We start from the raw sequence: 21722 nt of genomic DNA, 5'->3' as shown, positions 1-21722 counted from the left end.
AGTGGCAGTGGCTTTCCAGGGTTTCAGGCTGAACTCTTTCACATCACCTACTGCCTGATCCTTTTAACTGGAGATGCGGGGAATGAACCTGGGACCTTCTGCATGCCGAGCAGATGCTGTACCACAGAGCCATAGCCCCTTCCTCATTCCCTAAAATATGCCAAAAGTTTTGAAGAAAAAAAGACAAGAGGATACTAAGTCCCCATTCACTCACTTTATTCCGGTCATAGACCAGCATAACAGTGAATAAGTCTCCATTTATTTTTGGGAGAAAACATAATTCACGCTTTCATTTTTAAAAACAATAACTTGGTGCCCTGAGTCTGTGACCACAGCAGCAGCCCCTCCCCTGTCCACAGGGGAGAGCAGACTCTTCCTTGGAAACAGGCATGGCCCCGAGAAGGCAGCTTCTGCCTGCTTTGGATTTATTTCAGCTTGAGTCACGGAAGGCGGTGGTCCTTCTTTCTCTTCTGCTTCTGGTCAGCTCGTGGCCTGGCGCTGTTTCTGCAGCTCTTCCGCCCGCCGCTTCTGATAGGCACTCATGCATTCCTTGAAGCGCTGCACCTGCTCCTGGCACTTGCGCCAGTCCTGGTGCTCGGCCATGCACTCCTGCACGGCATAATGGAAAGCCGCGCAGCCGGTGCGGGAGATCATCTGGTCGAGGGGGTCCTCTTCCTCCTCTGCACTGGGATTCCGGCTCCAGTTGTGACCTGAGGGGTGGGTGCTGGACATCCTCTGGGATCTGAAAGGAGGGATAAAAACTAAGCATAGAATCCTAGAGTTGGAAGGGACCACCAGGGTCATCTAGTCCAACCCCCTGCACAATGCAGGAAATTCACAACTGCTTCCTCCCCATTCCCCCAGTGCCCCCTACTCCATGCCCAGAAGATGGCCAAGATGCCCTCCCTCCCATGAACTGCCCAAGGTCATAGAATCAGCCTTGCTGACAGATGGCCATCTAGCCTCTGCTTAAAAGCCTCCAGGGAAGGAGAGCTCAACACCTCCCGAGGAAGCCTGTTCCTCTGAGGAACCGCTCTCACTGTTAGAAAGTTCTTCCTGATGTCTAGACGGAAACTCTTTTGATTTAATTTCAACCCGTTGGTTCTGGTCCGACCTTCTGGGGCAACAGAAAACAACTCAGCACCATTTAGACCCCTGGTTCCCAACCAGGGGTCCGTGGACCCCCAGGGGTCCGTGAGAACTAAATTAAGGTCCGCGAAACAAAGTTATAAACCCATAATAAATTAATATTTTCAATTAAAAGTTCTCTATTATAAAATATATATATTCAAATATAATTCTAAGTTCAATGTTTAACTAACAGTTATGATTAAAGTTTATTTTCAAATTCCCTGAATTTTTATTTTGAACCTTGGGGTCCCTGCACCGAACAAAAAAGTCCTAGTGGTCCCTGGTCAAAAAAAGGTTGGGAACCACTGGTCTAGACATTAGGAAGAATTTTCTAACAGCTAGAGCGGTTCAAGTCCTTGAAGGGCTGTCATATAGAGGAGGGTGCTGAGTTGTTTTCTGTTGCCCAAAAAGGTCGGACCAGAACCAACAGGTTGAAATGAAATCAAAAGAGTTTCCGTCTAGACATTAGGAAGAACTTTCTAACAGTTAGAGAGCTTCCTCGGTGGAACAGGCTTCCTCGGGAGGTAGCAGGCTCTCCTTCCCTGGAGGTTTTGAAGCAGAGGCTAGATGGCCACCTGTCAGCAAGGCTGATTCTATGACCTTGGGCAGTTCATGGGAGGGAGGGCCCCCTGGCCACTCTCTCCTTACCACGCATAATTTCATAGACCTCTATCCTGTCTCCCCTTAACCGCCTTCTTTCCAAGCTAAACAGGCCCTAGGCGTTTTAACCGCTTCTCACGGGGCTCCAGTCTCCTGATCGCTTGGGTGGTCCTTTTCCGCCCTCTTCCAAGCGCGCTCTCGAACGGCCCAGGCCGGTCGCCCATCCCAGCCCTCACCGCGACCGCTCCTGCTTAGCTTCCCAGCCGCGCCGCACGCCCCGCCCCCCGCGCTACGCAGGCAAAAAAGGCCCGGCCCCCTCCGACGTCGGCCCCGCCCCGCCCCTCTCCTCCCTCCCCCCCCGCCCACCTGGGCCTGCAGCTCCTCCGGCCCCCGGCGGGCCCTCCCGGGCTGGGCAGGCGAGGCAGGCGGCCGCGGGAAGGGCTCCCCCGGCGGGAGGGGGGCGCGTCGACTTCCGGGGAGGAGCCGGGCCGCTCAGCCAAGATGGCGGCGGAGGCGGTGGTGCGGATCCAGAGCGACTGGGAGCAGGTGTTGAGGTGGGGGCCGGGCCACGCCCCTCCCAGGCCGGGCCACGCCCACTAGGGCCCCTGGGAACGCCCCCTTAGCGGCCCCGGTGATCCCCCCCCCAAAAATAAGTGTCTGTGACCCCCCCCCCAGGCTTCTTCCTCCCCAATTTGAGAGACCTCCCCCTTCCTCAGTTTCCCCAAAGGGGAAAACCCCCTTCAAGGACTGGCCTGAAGCCCCTCCCCCTTCTAGGGGTTCCCAAAATTTCAGGGTTGGGGGCCAGAATCTAAGTTGGGGGGTGGGGGAGGCTGGAGATGCCAGGCTCCAGGTGGGACGTGGGGATCTCCCGGAGTTACAGCTCATCTCCAGACTGGAGAGATCAGTTCCCCTGGAGAAGATGGCTGCTTTGGAGGGTGGGCTCTGTGGCAGTGTACCCCACTGACGTCCCTGCCCTCCCCAGGCGCCATCCTCAAATCTCCAGGAGCTCCCCAACCTGGAGCTGGCGACCTTACGGCACCACTCCTGACCAGTGGCCAAGGGGGACCTGGCCACCTGGGGAGGGGGCTGTCTTCTGCCTGGCCCTTTGGCTTCATCCAGAGGCACAGCCTGGTTCTTCTGCTCCCGACTGACAGGGAGCCATCTTCTGTTCCCCCTCCAGGGTCGCCAACTCCGGGGTTGAGAAGTTGGAGATGTAGGGTGGAACCTAGGAAGGATGGTATTTGGGAAGGGGTGGGACCTCAGCAGGGCATAATGCTATGGAGTATACTCTTCAAAGCAATCGTTTTATCCAGGGGAGCAGATGTTTGTGATCTGGAGTTTAGTTGTATTTTGGGGAGATTTCTGTGCTTCACCCGGAGATTGGCAACCCTACCCCAGCTGTTGGCAGGTTACAGTTTTTTAATCTACCAAGTATCGCCCCTTAATCTCCAGTTTCTGCCCCCAGGGTTTTAGGGCTGAGTCTCATCAGTCACTCCACCATAATAATGTTCTTTTTTTCCTGCCTGTCTTCTTCTAATTGCACCCTGTTCCCTCCCATTACTCCTTTCCTGTTAACAACCTCAGTAGATCCATGAAGCTAGCCCTCCCGACACATCAGCCACTGTTTCCCCTTTACAGTGTGCGCCCCTCCCCTGCTTCTGCTCAGGAAAGGTGCAGGGGCTCCTGCTTCTTCTGTCTCCCCCCTCCCCAAATTCAACAACTTGATTTAATTGTTCATCGCCATCATCCCCAAAAAGTGAGCCTCTGAGATGAACCGGTTCAGTGTTTCCTCTCACAAATATTTCCCTTTGCTCTCTTTGGATCTTGCCTTTTTTTCCCTGAACCCCCAGCCCTCAAATACTGGCCCTCAATAGCCTATCCAGTGACTCTGCAATAAGCTCTAAAGGACCTTGGAATGTGCCTTTGTCCATGCAAACGTCAGGATGAGGTCTGGAGTTCTCCCAGAATTACAACTGATCTCCAGACTACAGAGATCAATTCCCCGAGAGGAAATGGCAGCTCCGCAGGGTGGAATTTATTTTTTTTGCTTATTTATTTTTTCCGATTTATAGCCTGCCCTATGTCCCCAGCCAAGTTTGGCTCAGGGTAGCTTACAACATCTGTATATAATACAATAAAATCAAAGCAAAATACACTTAGAACAGTAGAATATAAAAACAGATTTAAAACCCAGTGTCAATCAATTATAATTAAAACCATGGTGCTCAGCATTAGAGCATAGAGCCCTCGTGGACTTGGAAAGCAGTCAGAGCCCCCAGATTTTAAACGTGAACAGAATAACAAGATATGGGGGGGGGGAATAGGGAGGGCAGCTCTGATGAGAAACCGTAGTTGCCCTCAACTATAGGCCTGGCGGAAAATCTCTGCAGGCCCTGTAGAATAAAGATCCCGCAGGGGCCTGGTCTCACTAGAGAGTTCCACCAGACTGGGGCCAGAGCTAAAAAGGCCCTGGTGCTAGTTGAGGACAGCCAGACACTCTTTGGGCCAGGGACCACCAGTAAGTTGTTGTTTGTCTAGCATAATGCTCTTTGGGGGGGGGGGGTGTACCAGGAGAGTATCACATTCCTACTGAGCTTCCTTCCCTCCTTCTAAATCTCCAAGAATTTCCCAAGCCACAGTTGGCAACCCTGTTCCCAACACATCCCACCCTTCAGCCTGCTCAATAATGTGCTCTCACGGACCATGTCAGGAGCATTGTGATTGTTCAGAGGAAAAAGTGGCTGCTGACCTTTAATTCCATAAGATAATGATGTACATTGTGCTATGTACTTAAATTTCTTTTCAGTGGTTTTGTTTCAGGATGTCATAAAACGTGCAGAAATGCAGTCTGAGCTGCCTATCAGAGGGACCATGGCATCCCCTTTAATATTAACTGGTTTTTTTTGTCTTTGTAGGAAGAACGAGGGGGAGGCCTGGCTGAGCTGCAGGAGCCCAGGTGAGCACAAATCCCCAGGCCCAATTGGGGTACCTGGGCTCCGCACTAGCACCTTTTTATCAGGTCCCTTTTTCTTACTCCTTCCCTTATACAAAGCTTCAGACTGTGAAATGGGATATGAGTAGTAGACAAGGTTGCTCATTATATTAGACTAGATAACTCATATGCACCTATATTTTATTTATTTAGTTAAAACATCTATTAGATGCCTTTCTACCTTACAGAACTCAAGTTGGCTTACCGTATAAATAAAACAATTATTTTTAAAAGCACATAAGAGACCACCGTTTTAATCATCAGTTAGGGCTGCCAATAAATAAAAGCTAAAATTAGCCAAATGCAGGCCTAAAGAAAGCCGTCTTCAGGGGCCTCCTGAAGATCGAAAGTGAGGGGTCCAGGTGCACCTATAATGGCTTCCCCACACTGATGGGAAAAAATCATGCAAATTATTCCATTTGCAGAACTGGGAGAATTAGTGTGTGTGTTTAAGAAGCCAGCGTTGCATTTTTTTACACAATGGACCAGCTTAGGCCAGTAAAAGGACAGGAACCTAGTTTTATTTCCTGTATATTTTTCGTGTTTTTTCTTCTGTTCATCTCTTTGAATCTACTTTAGAGTGTTTCTTCAATTCTTATTTCTTAGGGTCATGACTGTTAGCGGTGAGAACTTGTAGACGCTGGACTAGGCGATCTTAGGCAAGTGGCTCACTCGGTCTGTGAGGAGTGTTATAAAGCTGGCCTACCTAACAAGGCTACTATAAAGATAATTGTGAAAATACGTTCCTCTCCAAGGAAATATTTAGTAAAAGGTAAAAGTTTAATATGATCTGAAGAGAAACCGTTTTTTAAAATTAGTTACTGAGTTTTGAGATTTTCCCCTTCTTGTCTTTTTCTAAAGATTTTTTTCTTAATTGGAAAGTATGGACTGACTTAACTGGAAATGATGCTTCTAATTAGCACAAGTAGGGCTAGTTTGGTGAACTCTTAGGAAGCACTGAACTTTTAACACTAAAAATGAAATTTTAGTCTAATTTTAAAAAAAAACCTGAATAATGATCCCATATTTGCAAGAGTAAGTTTTCTGTTCTTTTTGTGCTCCAGGAAAATCTACTTTGTATGGGACCCTGACTCGTCAGGGGGTTGGCTCAGATGGAGTTCCTGAAATCGTGGCCTCCGAAGGGTTTGTTGTAAAAGAAATAACGAAGGTATCGTCTTCTCAGTCTTTCTCATTGAAGGGTAGACAGAGCTAGAAGAGAGAGCCAGTCAGCTGGCAGTAGAATTTATAACCTTTCAGGTACTGGTTTATGAACTGAACTTTGAAATATGGCCTCATTCATATACCTCTTGTTACATTTCCTTCCACACCCCTAACTGTGTGGAAGTCCTCTTCTGTTTACTTCTGTGAGTTTAAATCCTGCCATTTTGACCACCTGGGGATCCCCAAAGCAGGTCACAGCATTTTAAAATGCAGCAGGTGGGATCTTGGGGATTTGATCCTTTAACAGCAGTCCTTTCTTCCAGAACAAGCAGCGTTCCTTACCTTTTCTCAATGTGCGTGTTTGACCAAAGGTTCTGAGAGGGAGGGCGAGCTCATAATGTGACAGACAGGGAATGGCGGAAGGGCCTGGATGGATGTCCTCTAGCAGTTGTCAAAGCCCATGGTGTGGCATGAAATACCTGAAGACAAAAGACAGGCAGATGGAAAGGGGGTCATCACGTCCATTTGGAGCAATAAGGACCACCCGTTTGCTCTTGCATTTGGCATTTGCTGTCTGATCTGTCTCAGCTTTCTTCATAATTAGCAGGGGTTTGGGATAAGCAAAAACAAGAGGAACGTTCTGGGTTGTGATCAGTTTTAATGTTCTTTCTCTCCTCTCCTTTTCAACCTGCCACAGAAAAGTCTGCTTGTTTCTTGCCCTCGTGAAAACGCCTCCACCAGATTTCTGGCCCCCTACACCGCCTTTTGTAGACTCCATCAAAAAAGTGTAAGTGTTTTTTTGGAAGAGCTGCTTTTGAACGAAGGGGCTCTGGAGGCGGGAGTCCTTTGACAAGTCCTTAATGGCTTTATTCGAACCAAGTTAAAAGGAGAAGGCCCGGCTGCTTGATTCTGTCCTTATCCCATCAGCTTCTTGAGTCCGTGTGTTGGTGCAGCGTGGCCCAGATTCTATGAAGGCAGTCCATCCTCATTCTGTCTAGAGCAGGGGTGTCAAACATACGGCCCACCTTGAGAGCTCTTGAGAGCCACCACCACCCACTCCCGATTTGGGATGGCCCGGTCTGACCAAGCGGCATTTATAGCTGGTCCTCGTAACAAATGAATTCGACATCCCTGGTCTAGAGAGAGACCAGAAAGTTTTTTGTTTGTAACCAGGTTTCCCCCCCAAAGTAGCTTACCCCCAAAAGGCTGGGCAGGGCCAGTTCTCTCATGTTTCCAGGAGGGGAAAAAAGTTGGAGTAGGATCTGGGAGACCCAGGTTCGAATCCTCACTTTGCCATGGAAACTTGCTTTCTCAAGCCTGGCCCTGGCCTGGTAGAACCTCCTCTCCAATGAGACCAGGGCCATTCAGGGCCTAACGCAGTTCCACAGGGCCTGTGGTTGAGGACAGCAACAGTTTCCAACATAGCTGTCCTCCCTAGAATCATAGAATCGTAGAGCTGGAAGAGACCACCAGGGTCATCTAGACCAACACCCTGCACAATGGAGGAAATTCCAAACTACCTCCCCCCCACACCCCCAGTGACCCCTACTCCATGCCCAGAAGATGGCCAAGGTGCCCTCCCTCTCATCATCTGCTTAAGGTCATAGAATCAGCATGGCTGACAGATGGCCCTCTAGCCTCTGCTTAGAAACCTCCAGGGAAGGAGAGCTTACCACCTCCCGAGGAAGCCTGTTCCACTGAGGAACCTTTCTAACTGTTAGAAAATTCTTCAATTTCCCCTTACTGTTTATCTTATTAGATCTTAATAGGGAACCCTGACTGCTTCCCTGGACTGGCCATGTTTACTGTGTGCCAGTAAATGAGCGTTCTCTGAATTTAAAACTAGAGATTACTGGTTTTAATTGGGATGGTTTGTATGTTTTTAGTGTGTTTTATGGTGTTTTATCTCTGATGGTAGCTGCCCTGGGCCTGGCTTTGGCCAGGAGAAAGGGCAGGATACAAGTCTAAAAATAAATAAACAATGCCTGGGCTTTGCTGTCCACATTGTTCTCATATTTTTTTCCTCTCTCCATTTTAGGTCACCTGTCTTGACATTTCCAGTGGTGGTGGGCTTGGGGTGTCAACCAGCGCTGACGGGACTATGAAAATCTGGCAGGCTGCTAATGGCGAAATCCGTGTAAGATCCAGATTCTTTCAAGCAGGGGCTCAAATTTGCATTGGCAAAAGCTGCAGCTGCAGCTGCAAGACTGACGTTTGGAGCCAGGGCCCTCAACTCCTGATTCAGCAAAGCCCCATCTCAACTGTGCTCCTCAACTGTGGAGAGCCAGCGTGGTGTGGTGGTTAAGAGTGGTGGTTTGGAGCGGTGGACTCTGGTCTGGAGAACCGGGTTTGATTCCCCACCCCTCCACATGAGCAGCAGAGGCTAATCTGGTGAACTGGGTTGGTTTCCTCACCCCTACACATGAAGCCAGCTGGGTGACCTTGGGCTAGTCACACTCTCTCAGCCCCACCTACCTCACAGGGTGTCTGTTGTGGGGAGAGGGAAGAAGGGCAATTGTAAGACGGTTTGGTTCTCCTTAAAAAGTAGAGAAAATCGTCATATAAAAACCAACTCTTCTTCTAATGAGACCATGTTCTGTAAAGACATGCTGATCGCTGTTGCCATGGAGAAAGTCCAGTCATGGTTTTTTTGAGTTACCAAATAGGTAGAAGTAGGTCGCTATTTAATGCTTAATAAAGGATGAGATGGGACTCGTGGCCGAGGCCCTAACGCCAAATGTAATTGTCTTTCCAGAGACGTTTGGAAGGCCACGTGTATGACGTGAACTGCTGCAGGTTTTTCCCATCAGGCATCGTGGTCCTGAGCGGGGGAATGGATGCCCAGCTGAAGATCTGGTCGGCGGAAAATGCCGGTTGTGTCGCAACCTTTCAAGGTCACAAAGCAGGTACAGAGAACAGGAAGTAAATTGCCATTGCCTTTAGAACGTGAGGATTTAGATGGTTTAAAGTAGTTTATTTCTTTTTAAAAATTATATCTCTATCCTGCCCTTCCCAACTGTGCCACCTTCTGGGGAGGGGCTGTGGCTCAGTGGAAGAGCCTCTGCTTTGCATGCACAAGGTCCCAGGTTCAGTCCCCGGCATCTCCAGCTAAAAAGGATCAAGCAGTAGGTGGTGTGAAAGATCTCTTCCTGGGACCCTGGAGAGCTGCTGTCAGTAGACAATACTGACGTTGATGGACCAATAGTCTGACTCAGTATAAGGCAGCTTCCACATTTGGGAGGGGTCATGGCTCAGTTCTCTAGCATCTGCTTGGCATGCAGAAGGTCCCAGGTTCGATCCCCAGCATCTCCCGTTCAAATGACCAGGCAGTAGATGGTAGGAAAGACCTCTGCCTGAGACCTTGGAAAACCATAGAGAGGGGCTGATGGCTCAGTAGCACAGTATCTGCTTGGCATACAGAAGGTCCCAGGTTCAGTCCTCACCATCCCCAGTTAAAGGATCTGGCAGTAGGTGATGTGAAAGATCTCTGCCTGAGACTCTGGAGAGCCGCTGCCAGTCTGAGTAGACAATACTAGCCTTGATGGACCCAGGGTCTGATTCAGTACAGGGCAGCTTCGTGTGTGTGTTCCCAGTGTTCCAGCCAGTGCTTGGTATTCTACACTATAGAAACTCAAGAGTAGACCATCTGCTGGGCATGCAGAATGTCCCAGGCTCAATCTCCGGCATCTCTTGTTAAAAGGACCGGGCAAAAGGTGACAGGAAAGACCTTGGCCTGCGGAATGTCTCAGGTTCAATTCCTGGCACCTCCAGTTAAAAGGATGAGAAAGGATGTGAAAGACCATTGTCGGATACCCTGGCTCACAGCAGCGGAAAAGGAGCAGGGAAACATGGACTCTGGGATTTGATGTATTTGCAGTACTGAACATTAGGGGGGGAAGCAAGGAGCAGGAAATGCAGGGCTGCTGTTTTCAGCGGCAGCCACGTGTCTCCTATCATGCTGAGTTCCAGCTTCAGTCCGTACCTGCGAAGTGCAGTCTGATACAGCATCCTGGGTCTCAGAGCAGCTACTCTAAAATAAGTGATCCAACACTTCCACACATGGCCAGATGTCATCGACACTCACAGTCTTTGTGGAAACAGATTGGCAAAGGTTTTATGCACCACTATAAAGATGCACCAATGGTCTGATACAGTATAACGCAGCTGTTTGTGAGTGTTTGATGCTGCCATCTTGGCTATATCTATATCTAGCTATATCATTTTCCATCTGGTGTTGCCTGCATAGTCGTATCAGGCTGGGTAACTAGCAAAAAAACAAAAACCCCTTTCTTTCTCCATCAACTCTGTCCTTTGTACACATTGCATTCTCCCAGGCTGAAGAATCCCATCTGGACCCAGAACCTCCACCAAACTGGTCCTTCCTTGTTGCTTTTGCCTCTTTGTAGCAGTAGAAAAGAGCAAGAGTCCAGTAACACCTTAAAGACTTATAATTTCTGGCAGGGTATGAGCTTTCGTGAGCCACAGCTCACTTCTTCAGATACAGCTAGAATGAAGAATCTGAAGACGTGAGCTGTGACTCACGAAAGTTTACACCCTGCCAGAAATTTTAAGTCTTTAAGGTGCTACTGGACTCTTGCTCTTTTGTACTGTGAGTCACAAAAGCTTATACAGACTGCTACAGGCTACAAGCTACTACAGACAGTCGAACACGACTACCTATCGTGATTTTGCCTTTTTGTGTACAACTGTCTTCTTGTAATGTTGCCTAGAGCAAAACTTGGTTGGTGTGGGTTCGTCTGTTCTTGAGTGCTGTGTGTCCTTAAAAGGGCATCTGTCCCAAGGGTGTCAGCCTGATGGGCGGAGTAATGCCGCGTTTCCAAGTAAATATCTCTCCAGTCCCTTGAGTGGAATATTAATTTGTTTCATTTACACCCCACTCTGTTCTCCCAGTGGGGACCCAACATTACAACTTTCTTCTCTCCTTCATTTTATCCTCACACCAACCCTGTGAGGTTAGCTGGCAGTGTGTGACTGGCCCAGGGGTTCACCCTGCAAGCTTCCATGACAGAATGAGGATTCGAACCTGGGTGAGGAGAAGGGTTGTCAGCTCTGTGTTGGAAAATACTTGGAGATTTGGGGAGGGGAGGAGTAGAATGCCATAGAGTCCACCCTACGAAACAGTTGTTTTCTCCAGGGGAACTGATCTCTGTAATCTGAAGACCAGAGATCTCCAGCCACCACCTGGAGACTGGCAACCCTAGCTGATGCGGTATCTTTCAAATGCCTTGAGACAAGAAGTAATTATGACTCTGTTTCATCACTCATTTGTCTTGAAAAATCCTAAGATCCTGCCGTCAGCAAACTTAGCAGTTTTCTCTTGCCCAAGGGCTTTGCCACCACAAAATTTAGCACTCCAAAAAATACAGAATTTTGCCTCCTTCGCTGTATATGTGATTGCCTCAGCAGCTGTGGACAGCTACAGTTATTAGATCTGGCCTGTATTGGATTATCTCAGAAACACATCTGGCCCTTTCTCTTGCTGCATCTGATAACCGCAGAAGTGGAACAGTGTATCTTGCCAAGAAATCAGCACCTGAGAATATCCACTGAAAATCAGATTTCTAGCTCCTGTATTAACTGCATACAGTAATCAAACAACAGAATATGATAGCAGGGAGAAGAGAGGCAAAAAAGTGAAGACATAATTATATGATCTGTTTTGCACTTTAATAAAATATTCTTATGTTTCTAGTAGAAAAGGACAAGAGTCCAGTAGCACCTTAAAGACTAACAAAAATTAAAACTTATGTTTCTATTAAAAGTTTGAGCCTTTTTATGTCAAATTGTCGCTTCTCAAACTTGCACAAAGACTATGCACCATTTTTTATTGCCTGTTGCCCTGGTGATTAAACTGGTGTCTCTCATGACAAGATCCGCTTTTTCTCACGAATAGTTCTTTTACTCCGCTGCAGGAATCCTGGACACGGCCATCGTAGATCGAGGAAGGAATGTGGTCTCCAGTAGCCGGGACGGCACTGCCCGCCTCTGGGATTGTGGGAGATCTGTTTGCCTGGGCATAGTGGCAGACTGCGGCTCCCCCATCAACGGAATCGCCCTGGGAGAGGCAGACAACACCTTAAATTTGGGATCTCCTGAAACAATACCTAGTAAGTAACATCAGCCAAATGTCTCCCTCTCTCCTTAAGAGTGACATTTCAGATCTGCTGTCTGCATGATGCTTCTCTGCTAGAGAAGCATAGAACTGGAAGGGACTGCAAGGGTCATCTAGTCCAACCCTCCTTGCACAACGCAGGAAATTCACAACTACCTCCCCCCCCCCCGCCCCCAGTGTCCCCTGCTCTATGCCCAGAGGAAGGCAAAAAACCTCCAGGATCCCTGGCCAATGTGGCCTGGAGGAAAATTGTCTCTTGACTCCAAAGTGGCTATCAGCATTCCCCTGGGCATGTAAGAAAGGGCCATGAGAGCTGAGCACTGACACAACCCTTCCTTCCTTCCCTCTCATGATCTGCCTAAGTTCACAGAATCAGCATGGCTGACAGATGGCCATCTGGCCTCTGCTTAAAAACCTCCAGGGAAGGAGAGCTCACCACCTCCCGAGGAAGCCTGTTCCACTGAGGAAATGCTCTGTCAGGAAGTTCGTCCTAATGTCTAGATGGAAATTCTTTTGATTTAATTTCAACCCGTTTGTTCTGGTCCAAATTTCTGGGGCAACAGAAAACTTTGTGGGCAAAAAACTGCTCAAAGGCCAAACTATGATATGAGGGGCTAAGCAGCCATGTTAGAAGAATAGAGGGGGGATTCCTCTCCCCCCCCCCGCCTAAAAGCATCTGTTCATGAAAAAAATCAGTCAGCTGCCCTTTATGACTGGGGTGGATGTGAGCAAGAAATGTGGCTGGTCTGGTTCAGTTTGTTCCCCTCTCTGTCCTAAGAAATGCCCTACCTGCCTCTTTATCCATTTTCATGCCACCCTCCCTCAGACCAAGGCCCATCAAGTCCAGCAGTCTGTTCACACAGAGGCCAACCAGGTGCCTCCAGGAAGCCCACAAACAAGATGACTGCAGCAGCGTTATCCTGCCTGTGTTCAACTGCACCTAATATAATAGGCATGCTCCTCTGATACTGGAGAGAGTAGGTATGCATCATGACCAGTATCCATTTTGACTAGTAGCCATGGGTAGCCTTCTCATCCATAAGAACATAAGAAAGACCATGCTGGATCAGACCAAGAAGGCCCATCAAGTCCAGCAGTCTGTTCACACAGTGGCCACCCAGGTAACTCCAGGAAGCCCACAAACAAGGCGACTGCAGGAGCATTGTCCTGCCTGCGCTCCACAGCACCTAATATAATAGGCCTGCTCCTCTGATCCTGGAGAGAACAGGTATGCATCATGACTAGTATTCATTTTGACTAGTAGCCCTGGATAGCCCTCCTCCATGAACATGTCCACTCCCCTCTTAAAGCCGTCCAAGTTGGCAGCCATCACCATTGCTCTCCCTGGTTCCTTTTTATCATCACAATAAATCCTGCGGGGTAGGTTAGGAAGAGAAGAAACAGCTGGCCCATGTCCATCCATATCCATCCAGTGAGTAAGGGATTTGAACCCGGGTCTCCTGGATCCTAGCCTGATGGTCCAACTTCCAAGGGGAATAATAGCTTCTGACAATGACCGTTCATTTCTCCAAAACAGGCGATCGTGAAGTCGGAACGGAGGGGAAGCTGCTGCTGCTGGCTCGGGAAGACAAGAAGTTCCAGGGGGTGGGGCTGCAGAGCCGGCAGCCGGTAAGTTGTCTCTTTTTGCCTGTTGAATCACAAAGAGGTTTGCGTAGGGAGTAAGGCAAGGAAGGCAATATTGGTCTGCAGTGGAACAGCGCTTTGTATGGGCCTGGCTCCTCTTCCTGGGAAATCCCATTGATTCGGTTTAAGAATTCATTATTTTTCTTAGAATCCTAGAATCATAGAGTTGGAAGGGGCATAGAGACCATCTAGTCCAACCCCCTGCTGACTGCAAGATCAGCCTAGAGCATCCCTGACAAGTGCTTGTCCAGTCTCTGCTTAAAGTCTTCCAGTGAGGGGGAGCTCACCACCTCCCTGGGTAGCTGATTTCACTGTCGAACAACTCTTACTGTAAAAAAAAAATTCCTAATATCCAGCCGCTACTTTTCCGCCCTCAATTTAAACCCATTATTGCGAGTCCTATCCTCTGCTGCCAACAGGAATGGTTCCCTACCCTCCTCTAAGCAGCAGCCCTTCAAATAGAAAAAGAGTTGGTTTTTATACCCCGCTTTTCTCTACCTTTAAGGAGTCTCAAAGCAGCTTATGATCACCTTCCCTTCCCACAACAGACACCTTGTGAGGTAGGTGGGGCTGAGAGAGTTCGGAGGGAACTGTGACTGGCCCAGGGTCACCCAGCTGTCTTCATGTGGAGGAGTGGGGAAACTAACCCGGTTCACCAGGTTAGAGTCCGCCACTCATGTGGAGGAATGGGGAATTGAACCTGGTTCTCCAGATTAGAGTCCGCCGCTCTTAACCACTACACCACTCTTGCTTAAAAAGAGCAATTGTGTCCCCCTTCAATCTCCCCCCTCTTCATCTCTGTGCTTGTACAGAACTGCAGGAGTATACCCAGCTTGGTGTGGATTCTCACAGAATAAATAGGTCTCTGAGATACTGTGCTAAATCATCTCTGCCCTCCTTTGGGAGTGGCACCGTGGCTCTTGTATATTACAGTTGTTTCGTGCAAGAACTGCCTTGGTTCATACACCTAGGAGAAAGAAACAGTAGGAATTGACTGCCGCACTTCAGGTTGCAGGGCTTCAGCTTTTTATGTTCCTTTTGTATTTTTAAAAAACTCCTTGCAAGCAGAAATCTAGCACAAAGAGAGGGCAGATTCAACCTCCCTCCTCTGCCACCTGTTTTCATTGCTCAGTGGTAGAGAATCTGCTCAGTGGTAGAGCATCTACCCCTCCCCTGGGGCCATGGCTCAGTGGCAGAGCATCTACTTGGCATGCAGAAGGTCCCAGGTTCAATCCCCGGCATCTCCAGTTAAAAGGGACTAGGCAGGTAGGTGATGTGAAAGACCCCTGCCTGAGACCCTGGAGAGCCATCGCCGGTCTCCAGTAGACAATACTGACCCAGGGTCTGATTCAGGATAAGGCAGCTTCATGTGTTCAGGTGTGCTGTAGTGATTTTCTGTTTGCAGGAATTTTTTGTAATGCAAGGGAGCTTTCATACTTGCAATCCTCCACCTGCCGTCTGAAGCGGTTCTGGCCTTCCTACCACCTCTGTCCCATCTCTTTCTCCTGTATGTGTGAATCAGACATCTGGGAGGGACATGTTAGGGCAGCAGTGGCCAGCGTTTTGTATTGCACAACGTGACACCTTTCCTCTCTTGTCTGCGAACTGTTCTCGTCACAGCAGAAGTCCCATTCACACATGTCTCTGGAGGGGCGGCATACGTGTTCTCTAAATAAATAATAAATCTCTTCTAGGAAATCACAGCCCCCTTTCCTTCCTTCTCAGCTTTTCCTCTTCGTTGGCTCCGATGCATTCAATTGCTGTACATTCCTCTCTAGCATCTACCTCCTGGCAGGAGCGCAGGACGGGAACATATACCAGCTGGACGTAAGAAATACCAAGTGAGTGGGCTTCAAGGCCTGTTTGGTAGCATCACCTCGCCAGTTTGGTCTGGTCTCGCCGCATCCTGTGTTGGTTTGAGAATTTATGTAATTCAGGGAAGGGAAGAGAGAATTACGTGGGAGGGGATTATGATCCAGGCCTATTCTTACGCCTTTCTGAGTTAGTTTCAGTGGGGTATCCGCATTATTTATTATATTTAGTTAGTTTAGTCATAGTCCGTCTTTCTCAATGAGACTCAAGGCAAATTACATAGTGCAAGTACAATCAACAGTATGGAACATCCAATGAAGAAGAAGGAGAAGTGGTTTTTATACCCCGATTTTCTCTGCCTTTAATGAGTCTCAAAGCGGCTTAGAAGAAGAAGAAGAAGAGTTGGTTTTTATATGCCGAATTTCTCTACCACTTAAGGAAGAATCAAACCAACTTGCCAGCTTCACATTTGTCTGCTCTTTACATTCTGCATTCTGTGGCTTGCAAGGGTATGAGTGACTTTGCAGCTAAGACTGGGTGGTTCTTGCTCTTCTTCTCTGTAGGGCTCCAGTTCGGATCATCCGAAGATCTGGTGCGCCGGTCCTTTCCCTGCTCCCGTACAAAGACGGATTTATTGCCAGCCAAGGTAACGCTCCTGTTTATCTTCGCTAATTGCAATGAAAGACAATTAAGTTTTTAAAGATACCTCCACTGTGGATTTTCAGTTACTATGAAGAAGAAAACTCCATTAGGGCTGTTTAGCTTGGAAAGAAGGCGTTTAAGGGGAGACAAATAAAATTATGCATGGTGTGGAGAGAGTGGACAAGGAGAAGCTTTCCTCCCTCTCATAATACCAGAACGCGGGGTCATCTGCTGAAGCTGGAGGGTGAGAGATTCAAAATTGATAAAAGGAAGTATTTCTTCACACAGCGCATGGTTAAATTGTGGAACTCTCTGCCCCAGCATGCGGTGATGGCTGCCAACTTGGAAGGCTTTAAGAGGGGAGTGGACATGTTCATGGAATAGAGGGCTATCCATGGCTACTAGTGAAAATGGATACTAGTCATGATGCATCCCTATTCTCTCCAGTCTCAGAGAAGGATGCCTATTCTATTAGGTGCTGTGGAACACAGACAGGACGGTGCTGCTGCAGTCGTCTTGTTTGTGGGCTTCCTAGAGGCACCTGGTTGGCCACTGCGTGAACAGACTGCTGGACTTGATGGGCCCTGGTCTGATCCAGCAGGACTTTTCTTATGTTCTTATGTCACCCGGGGGCCAATGGCTTCAGGGCACTTTAAGCAGGCTTCCTTTGAGGATATGGTGGGTTTTGTGCATTGGACTTCTGCAGATCTCGCAATGTTAGGTGGGAAAAACAGAAGGCTTCTGATGCAAACCACAGAAGAATCTGTTGTTTCTTAAACCATGACGGTTTCCTGTACCTTTTTCCAGGTGATGGAACCTGTTTTATTATACAGCAAGATCTTGACCACATCGTTGAGCTTACAGGAGCAGACTGTGACCCCGTGTACAAGGTAGTGTGAGGTTAAAAAAAGCTGTTAACGTAGTTTGAGAAAAGTACTAACAGACAAGAACAAAAGGGGAAAAAACCATGCTCAACTCCAAAGAATGGAAGTAGAAGAGTTGGTTTTTATATGCCAACTTTCTCTACCACTTAAGGGAGACTGAAACCAGCTTACAGTCACCTTCCCTTCCCCTCCCCACAACAGACACCCTGTGAGGTAGGTGGGGCTGAGAGAGTGTGACCAGCCCAAGGTCACCCAACTGACTTTGTGTGTAGGAGTGGGGAAACAAATCCAGTTCCCCAGATCAGCCTCCGCCGCTCATGTGGAGGAGTGGGGGAATCAAACCCGGTTCTCCAGATCAGAGACCACTGCTCCAAACTACCACGCTTAACCACTACACCACACTGGCTACACCACGCTGGAGTGGTGGTAGAAAGTGCCGTCAAGTCACAGCTGATCCTGGCAACCCCATAGGGTATTCATGGATAGAGACATTCAGAGGTGGTTTGCCACCGCCTGCCTCTGCATGGGCTGAGAGAGTTCGGAGAGAACTGTGACTGGCCCGAGGTCACCCAGCAGGCTTCATTTGGAGGAGCGGGGAATCAAACCCAGTTCTCCAGATTAGAGTCTGCCGCTCAAAGGGAAAACGAGGTGTAGGTGTATGACTCCTTCGGAGGGTGGAAGAGCCTCTCATGTGCTGATGTTAGTTGAGTGGAGTGGGAGGATGCTTTAAAGTCTCTGTCCACTAACTTGAGTACACAGATGGTGGCCCTTTTTCACTTGTGGGGACTCAAACCTCTGGCCTGTGTAAAGAGCAAGATTTGAATCCTGTAGCACCTTAAAGACCACCAGGATTTCCAGGACTTAAGCATTCGAAAGTCAGAGTACCCTTCATCTAGGGTATCTGAACTTTGACTTTTGACAGCTTGCCCCCTGGAAATCTCACTGGTCTCCAAGATGCTGCTGGACTTGGATCTTGCCAGCATGGTGTAGTGGTTAAGAGCGGTGGTTTGGAGCGGCGGACTCTAATCTGGAGAACCGGGTTTGATTCCCCACTCCTCCACATGAGCGGCGGATGCTAATCTGGTGAAACGGGTTGGTTTCCCCACTCCTACACATGCAGCCTGCTGGGTGACCTTGGGCCAGTCGCAGTTCTCTCTGAACTCTCTCAGCCCCACCTACCTCACAAGGTGTCTGTTGTAGGGAGGGGAAGATGATTGTAAGCCAGTTTGATTCTGAAGTGGTAGAGAAAATCGGCATATAAAAACCAACTCTTTGTCTTCTTCGTCATCTTCTTACCTCCAATATGGCTACCCACCTAAAACTGGTCAGGGTAAAAAGTGTAGTATTCTGCTTTTCTCTGATGCCTCTTTTTGGTGTGCACTTGAGGTAGTTTCATGTGGATTCCTCAGCATGCTGAAACTAGCCAGTTTGGGTCACCATGAAAAGGCTTGGCAAGTACCCACTTGGGGCAGATAATCTCCCAGAGGAAGGACCAGCAGGCGAAACTGGGTAACCAGAAAAAAACGCACATGAAAAATGCCCACATGAAAATTGCTCACAGAAAAAAACCCACGGTCATAAATGCACACAAAAAAAAAGCCCACATGGAAAACCCACACAGGAAAAAAACCCACACGGAAAGAAGCCCACACAGAAAAATACTCACATTTGAATACTTAATATTATTTATTTATTTTGTTTTTTAAAAATTACAACCATATCATTATTTAACGCTGACAACACATTTCCCATCCCATTGCGAGGAGTAGCACTTACTGCTCCCATGTCTTGCCTCATTTTTGCTTCTGGCAATGTTTGCTGCTGCTTTTTGAGGACAGGAATCATGACAACACTCTGTTGGTTCTTGAACTATGTTGCCATCTTTTGTTTTTATAATTGAATGGCACTTTATAGAGCGATTCAGTCTGCATCTCCAAGTCACCACTCCATTGATAGTGCAAAAAGCAAGATACTCAAACCCCAAGTAAATCATAACTTTATTGTTCTTCTGGCTTATTGAAAACTCCACTGTTTGCACTACAAAAAATAAAAAATAAAACTCATAATGTACATTTAAAAGAAACAGCAATAAAATAGTTGTGTAATATTGTCGAAGGCTTTCACGGTCAGAGTTCATTGGTTCTTGTAGGTTACCCGGGCTGTGTAACTGTGGTCTTGGTATTTCCTGACGTTTTGCCCACAGCTGAGGCAGGCATCTTCAGAGGAGTAACACTGAAGGACAGTGTCTTTCCATGTCAAGTGTGTAGGAAGAGTAATATATAGTCAGAAGGGGGTTGGGTTTGAGTTGAGTCATTGTCCTGCAAAGTATTAAAGGTAATGTTCTGGAATTTCTGGAATAGCCGTTTGCTAGCAGTGCATGATTTAGATGATGCTCAAGTAGGCCTCTGGCACACCTCCCTGCCTTCCCCCTGCCCCCGGTCTGGAGTCCTCGTCTGGAGGTCTGGTCTGGTCTACCGCCATAAAAGCCTCTTGGTAGACCTTGAGGCCAGGTCTACCCAGGGGCCCATAGAAACCAGTGGGTAGACCTAGCTTCCGAGGGGGGGAACCGTCCCCTTCCAGAGGCCAGGTCTACGCATTGGCTTCTGTGGGCCTCCGGAGGCCAAGTCTACCGCCAAGAAAGCCAATGGGTAGACCTGGCCTCTGGAGGGGGATGGTTCTTCCCCCTCGGAGGCCTGGTCTACCTATTGCAACCACTGGGTAGACCTGGCCTCCGGAGGCCCATAGAAGCCAATTAATAGACCTGGCCTCTGCTGGGGTGAGGGGGGGAGTCAGCTTGATCAAGAGACATTTAAGTTGTATCCGTGAGTATTTTTCCATGTGGGCTTTCTTCTGTGCGGGCTTTCTTCCATGTGGGGTTTTTCCTATGGGCAATTATGTGAGTTTTTTTCATAGAACTGAGAAACTGCAGGGGGTGGAATTGATGTCAGGCTATGGTAATACTGTCTGGCGTCCCTAAGGGTTATGGCAATTAGAAAAGAGAATACTCTTTTTCTCTTTTCCCCCCCATTGGCGGTAAGGATGGCTTGACTCTTTTAAGATCCCTCTTTTGCTACAACCTTTCTAGGTGGCTACCTGGGAGAAGCAGATATACACGTGTTGCAGAGATGGGTTGGTGAGGAGATACCATCTTTCAGACCTCTGACGGGATCGGAGCCGCAAGCCCTGGAACGCAAACACCAGGCTACGAACACGGGACACGTTTCAGGGAGTGCATGAACAGCGCATTTCGCGACTAGCCATACTAGCGCCACGTTTCCAGGACTTTGTACAGTAATGTGAATGGAACACACATGTGCGAGTGAGGCCCAACGGCCACGTTGAGAGAAAAATCCTAGCTCAAGCCATAGGCAAGCTTCCTGGGAAGGGATCTGAAAAGCAAAAATGTGTTTGAAAGTTTACATCTGTCTGTCGTACCACACAGTTTAGCGAGACTGTTAACATTTAAGGCCCCCTTTTTCTATCATCAAAGTTTGTTTGCTTTACCCATCTTGTGACCTCAGCGGTTCCTGGAGGTGGAAAGTCGAAGCCAGCGGACTTCAATAAAGGGATGTTTTTAGCAAAGCCTGTCTTGATTATTTTTCATATCCTGCCTTCCTCCAGAATTGCATTTTCGAGGCATTTCTCCCGGCAAACAGCCGGCCCATTTTCAGTTTTAAGATAAAGCTGCTTTGATCTCAAGCTGTTCTTTTTAAAAATTAAAATAATTTGTTCCGGCAGGCTACTTATTGATCTGAATACTCCATTCTGGCCGTACATGGCCGCAGCTGTTTGTTTCTAGAAACAATTACGGAGGATAGATGTGTGTGTTTTATCTTGCTGAGTCTCCTTCTGTCTTTCAACAGTTAGAAACTGATGTTCATCTTTTAGAACTGGTTACCTAACACAGGCAGAAAAATTACTTCAGTTTTTAGGGGAGCCAACAGCTGAATAGCTTGTAGGATCTGCAGTCTGCCTCAGGAGGAGGGGGGTGAAGCACAGTGTCTCAGCCCATATGTTTTTTACTTGCTGAACTGTATAGATTGCACTACCCCAAAGAGAAAAACTGATGTGCAGTATCCCCCCTAAAATGTGATTAACTTTCTATTCAATAGTTAAAACACACAGGATCAAATTGCTTTTCCCCCGACTGGCTTTAAGCTTAACCCCACAAAACCAGCCCTGTTCCAGAGAACTTTTGTTTCCACATCTGCTTGGGATTTGAGATGTGAAGGACTGGAGAGGGGAGAAAGGCCCTTCCCCAAAACCTCCAGTTTTCTTGGTCTTCACCTGTGGCAACATTTGGAATTCTGACACGGCATGGTGGGCAAAGCAGCAAAATGAGTAGGGCTGCCAAAGGAGTAGGGTTGCCAACCAGGTGGTATATTATATTAGGTCACTTCCCCTGGAGAAAATGTCAGCTTCGGCAACTGGACTCTATGGCATTGATGTACCTCCCCTCCCCAAACCCCACCCTCCTCAGGCTTCACCTCCTCCAGGTATTTCCCAACCTAGAGCTGGCAACCCTATGCAGGAGGCAGATACAGCCACAAGATGATTGCCACAGCTTAACTTCAGTAGCGCCCTGACCTGGATGGCCCAGGCTAGCCAGAAGCTAAGCAGGGTCAGCCCTGGTTAGTATTTGGATGGGGGACCACCAAGGAATACCAGGGTTGCTGTACAGAGGAAGGCACTGGCAAACCACCTCTGTTAGTCTCTTGCCATG

The 21722-nt window shown here is 48.1% G+C and overlaps 2 protein-coding genes and 1 non-coding gene across 3 annotated transcripts; 1 reads left to right on the top strand and 2 right to left on the bottom strand.

The window, feature by feature from the left end:
* Positions 1–480: 480 nt before the first annotated feature.
* Positions 481–2029, bottom strand: LOC130485402 (cytochrome c oxidase assembly factor 4 homolog, mitochondrial). The gene is made up of 2 exons (XM_056858587.1): positions 1968–2029; positions 481–742 (listed from the first exon to the last, which is right to left on the bottom strand). Exon 2 carries the CDS (start codon positions 730–732, stop codon positions 481–483), a length of 252 nt encoding a protein of 83 aa, XP_056714565.1. The 5' UTR covers positions 733–742; positions 1968–2029.
* A 202-nt stretch (positions 2030–2231) lies between these two features.
* PAAF1 (proteasomal ATPase associated factor 1) lies at positions 2232–20187 on the top strand. The gene is made up of 12 exons (XM_056858580.1): positions 2232–2285; positions 4647–4687; positions 5788–5891; positions 6582–6671; positions 7923–8021; positions 8640–8790; positions 11818–12012; positions 13555–13646; positions 15387–15502; positions 16037–16119; positions 16923–17005; positions 20085–20187. The coding sequence occupies exons 1-12, from the start codon at positions 2233–2235 to the stop codon at positions 20160–20162; spliced, it is 1185 nt and encodes a 394-aa protein (XP_056714558.1). The 5' UTR covers position 2232; the 3' UTR covers positions 20163–20187.
* LOC130485703 (U5 spliceosomal RNA) lies at positions 5421–5533 on the bottom strand. Its single transcript, XR_008933719.1, has one exon. It is a non-coding gene; the product is annotated as a U5 spliceosomal RNA (small nuclear RNA).
* Positions 20188–21722: the final 1535 nt, after the last annotated feature.

This window comes from Euleptes europaea, chromosome 12 (assembly GCF_029931775.1).
Source record: "Euleptes europaea isolate rEulEur1 chromosome 12, rEulEur1.hap1, whole genome shotgun sequence".
NCBI classification, from domain to species: Eukaryota; Metazoa; Chordata; class Lepidosauria; order Squamata; family Sphaerodactylidae; genus Euleptes; species Euleptes europaea.
Note: the sequence above shows the minus strand (reverse complement) of the source record. Positions and strands in the feature narration are given on the sequence as shown.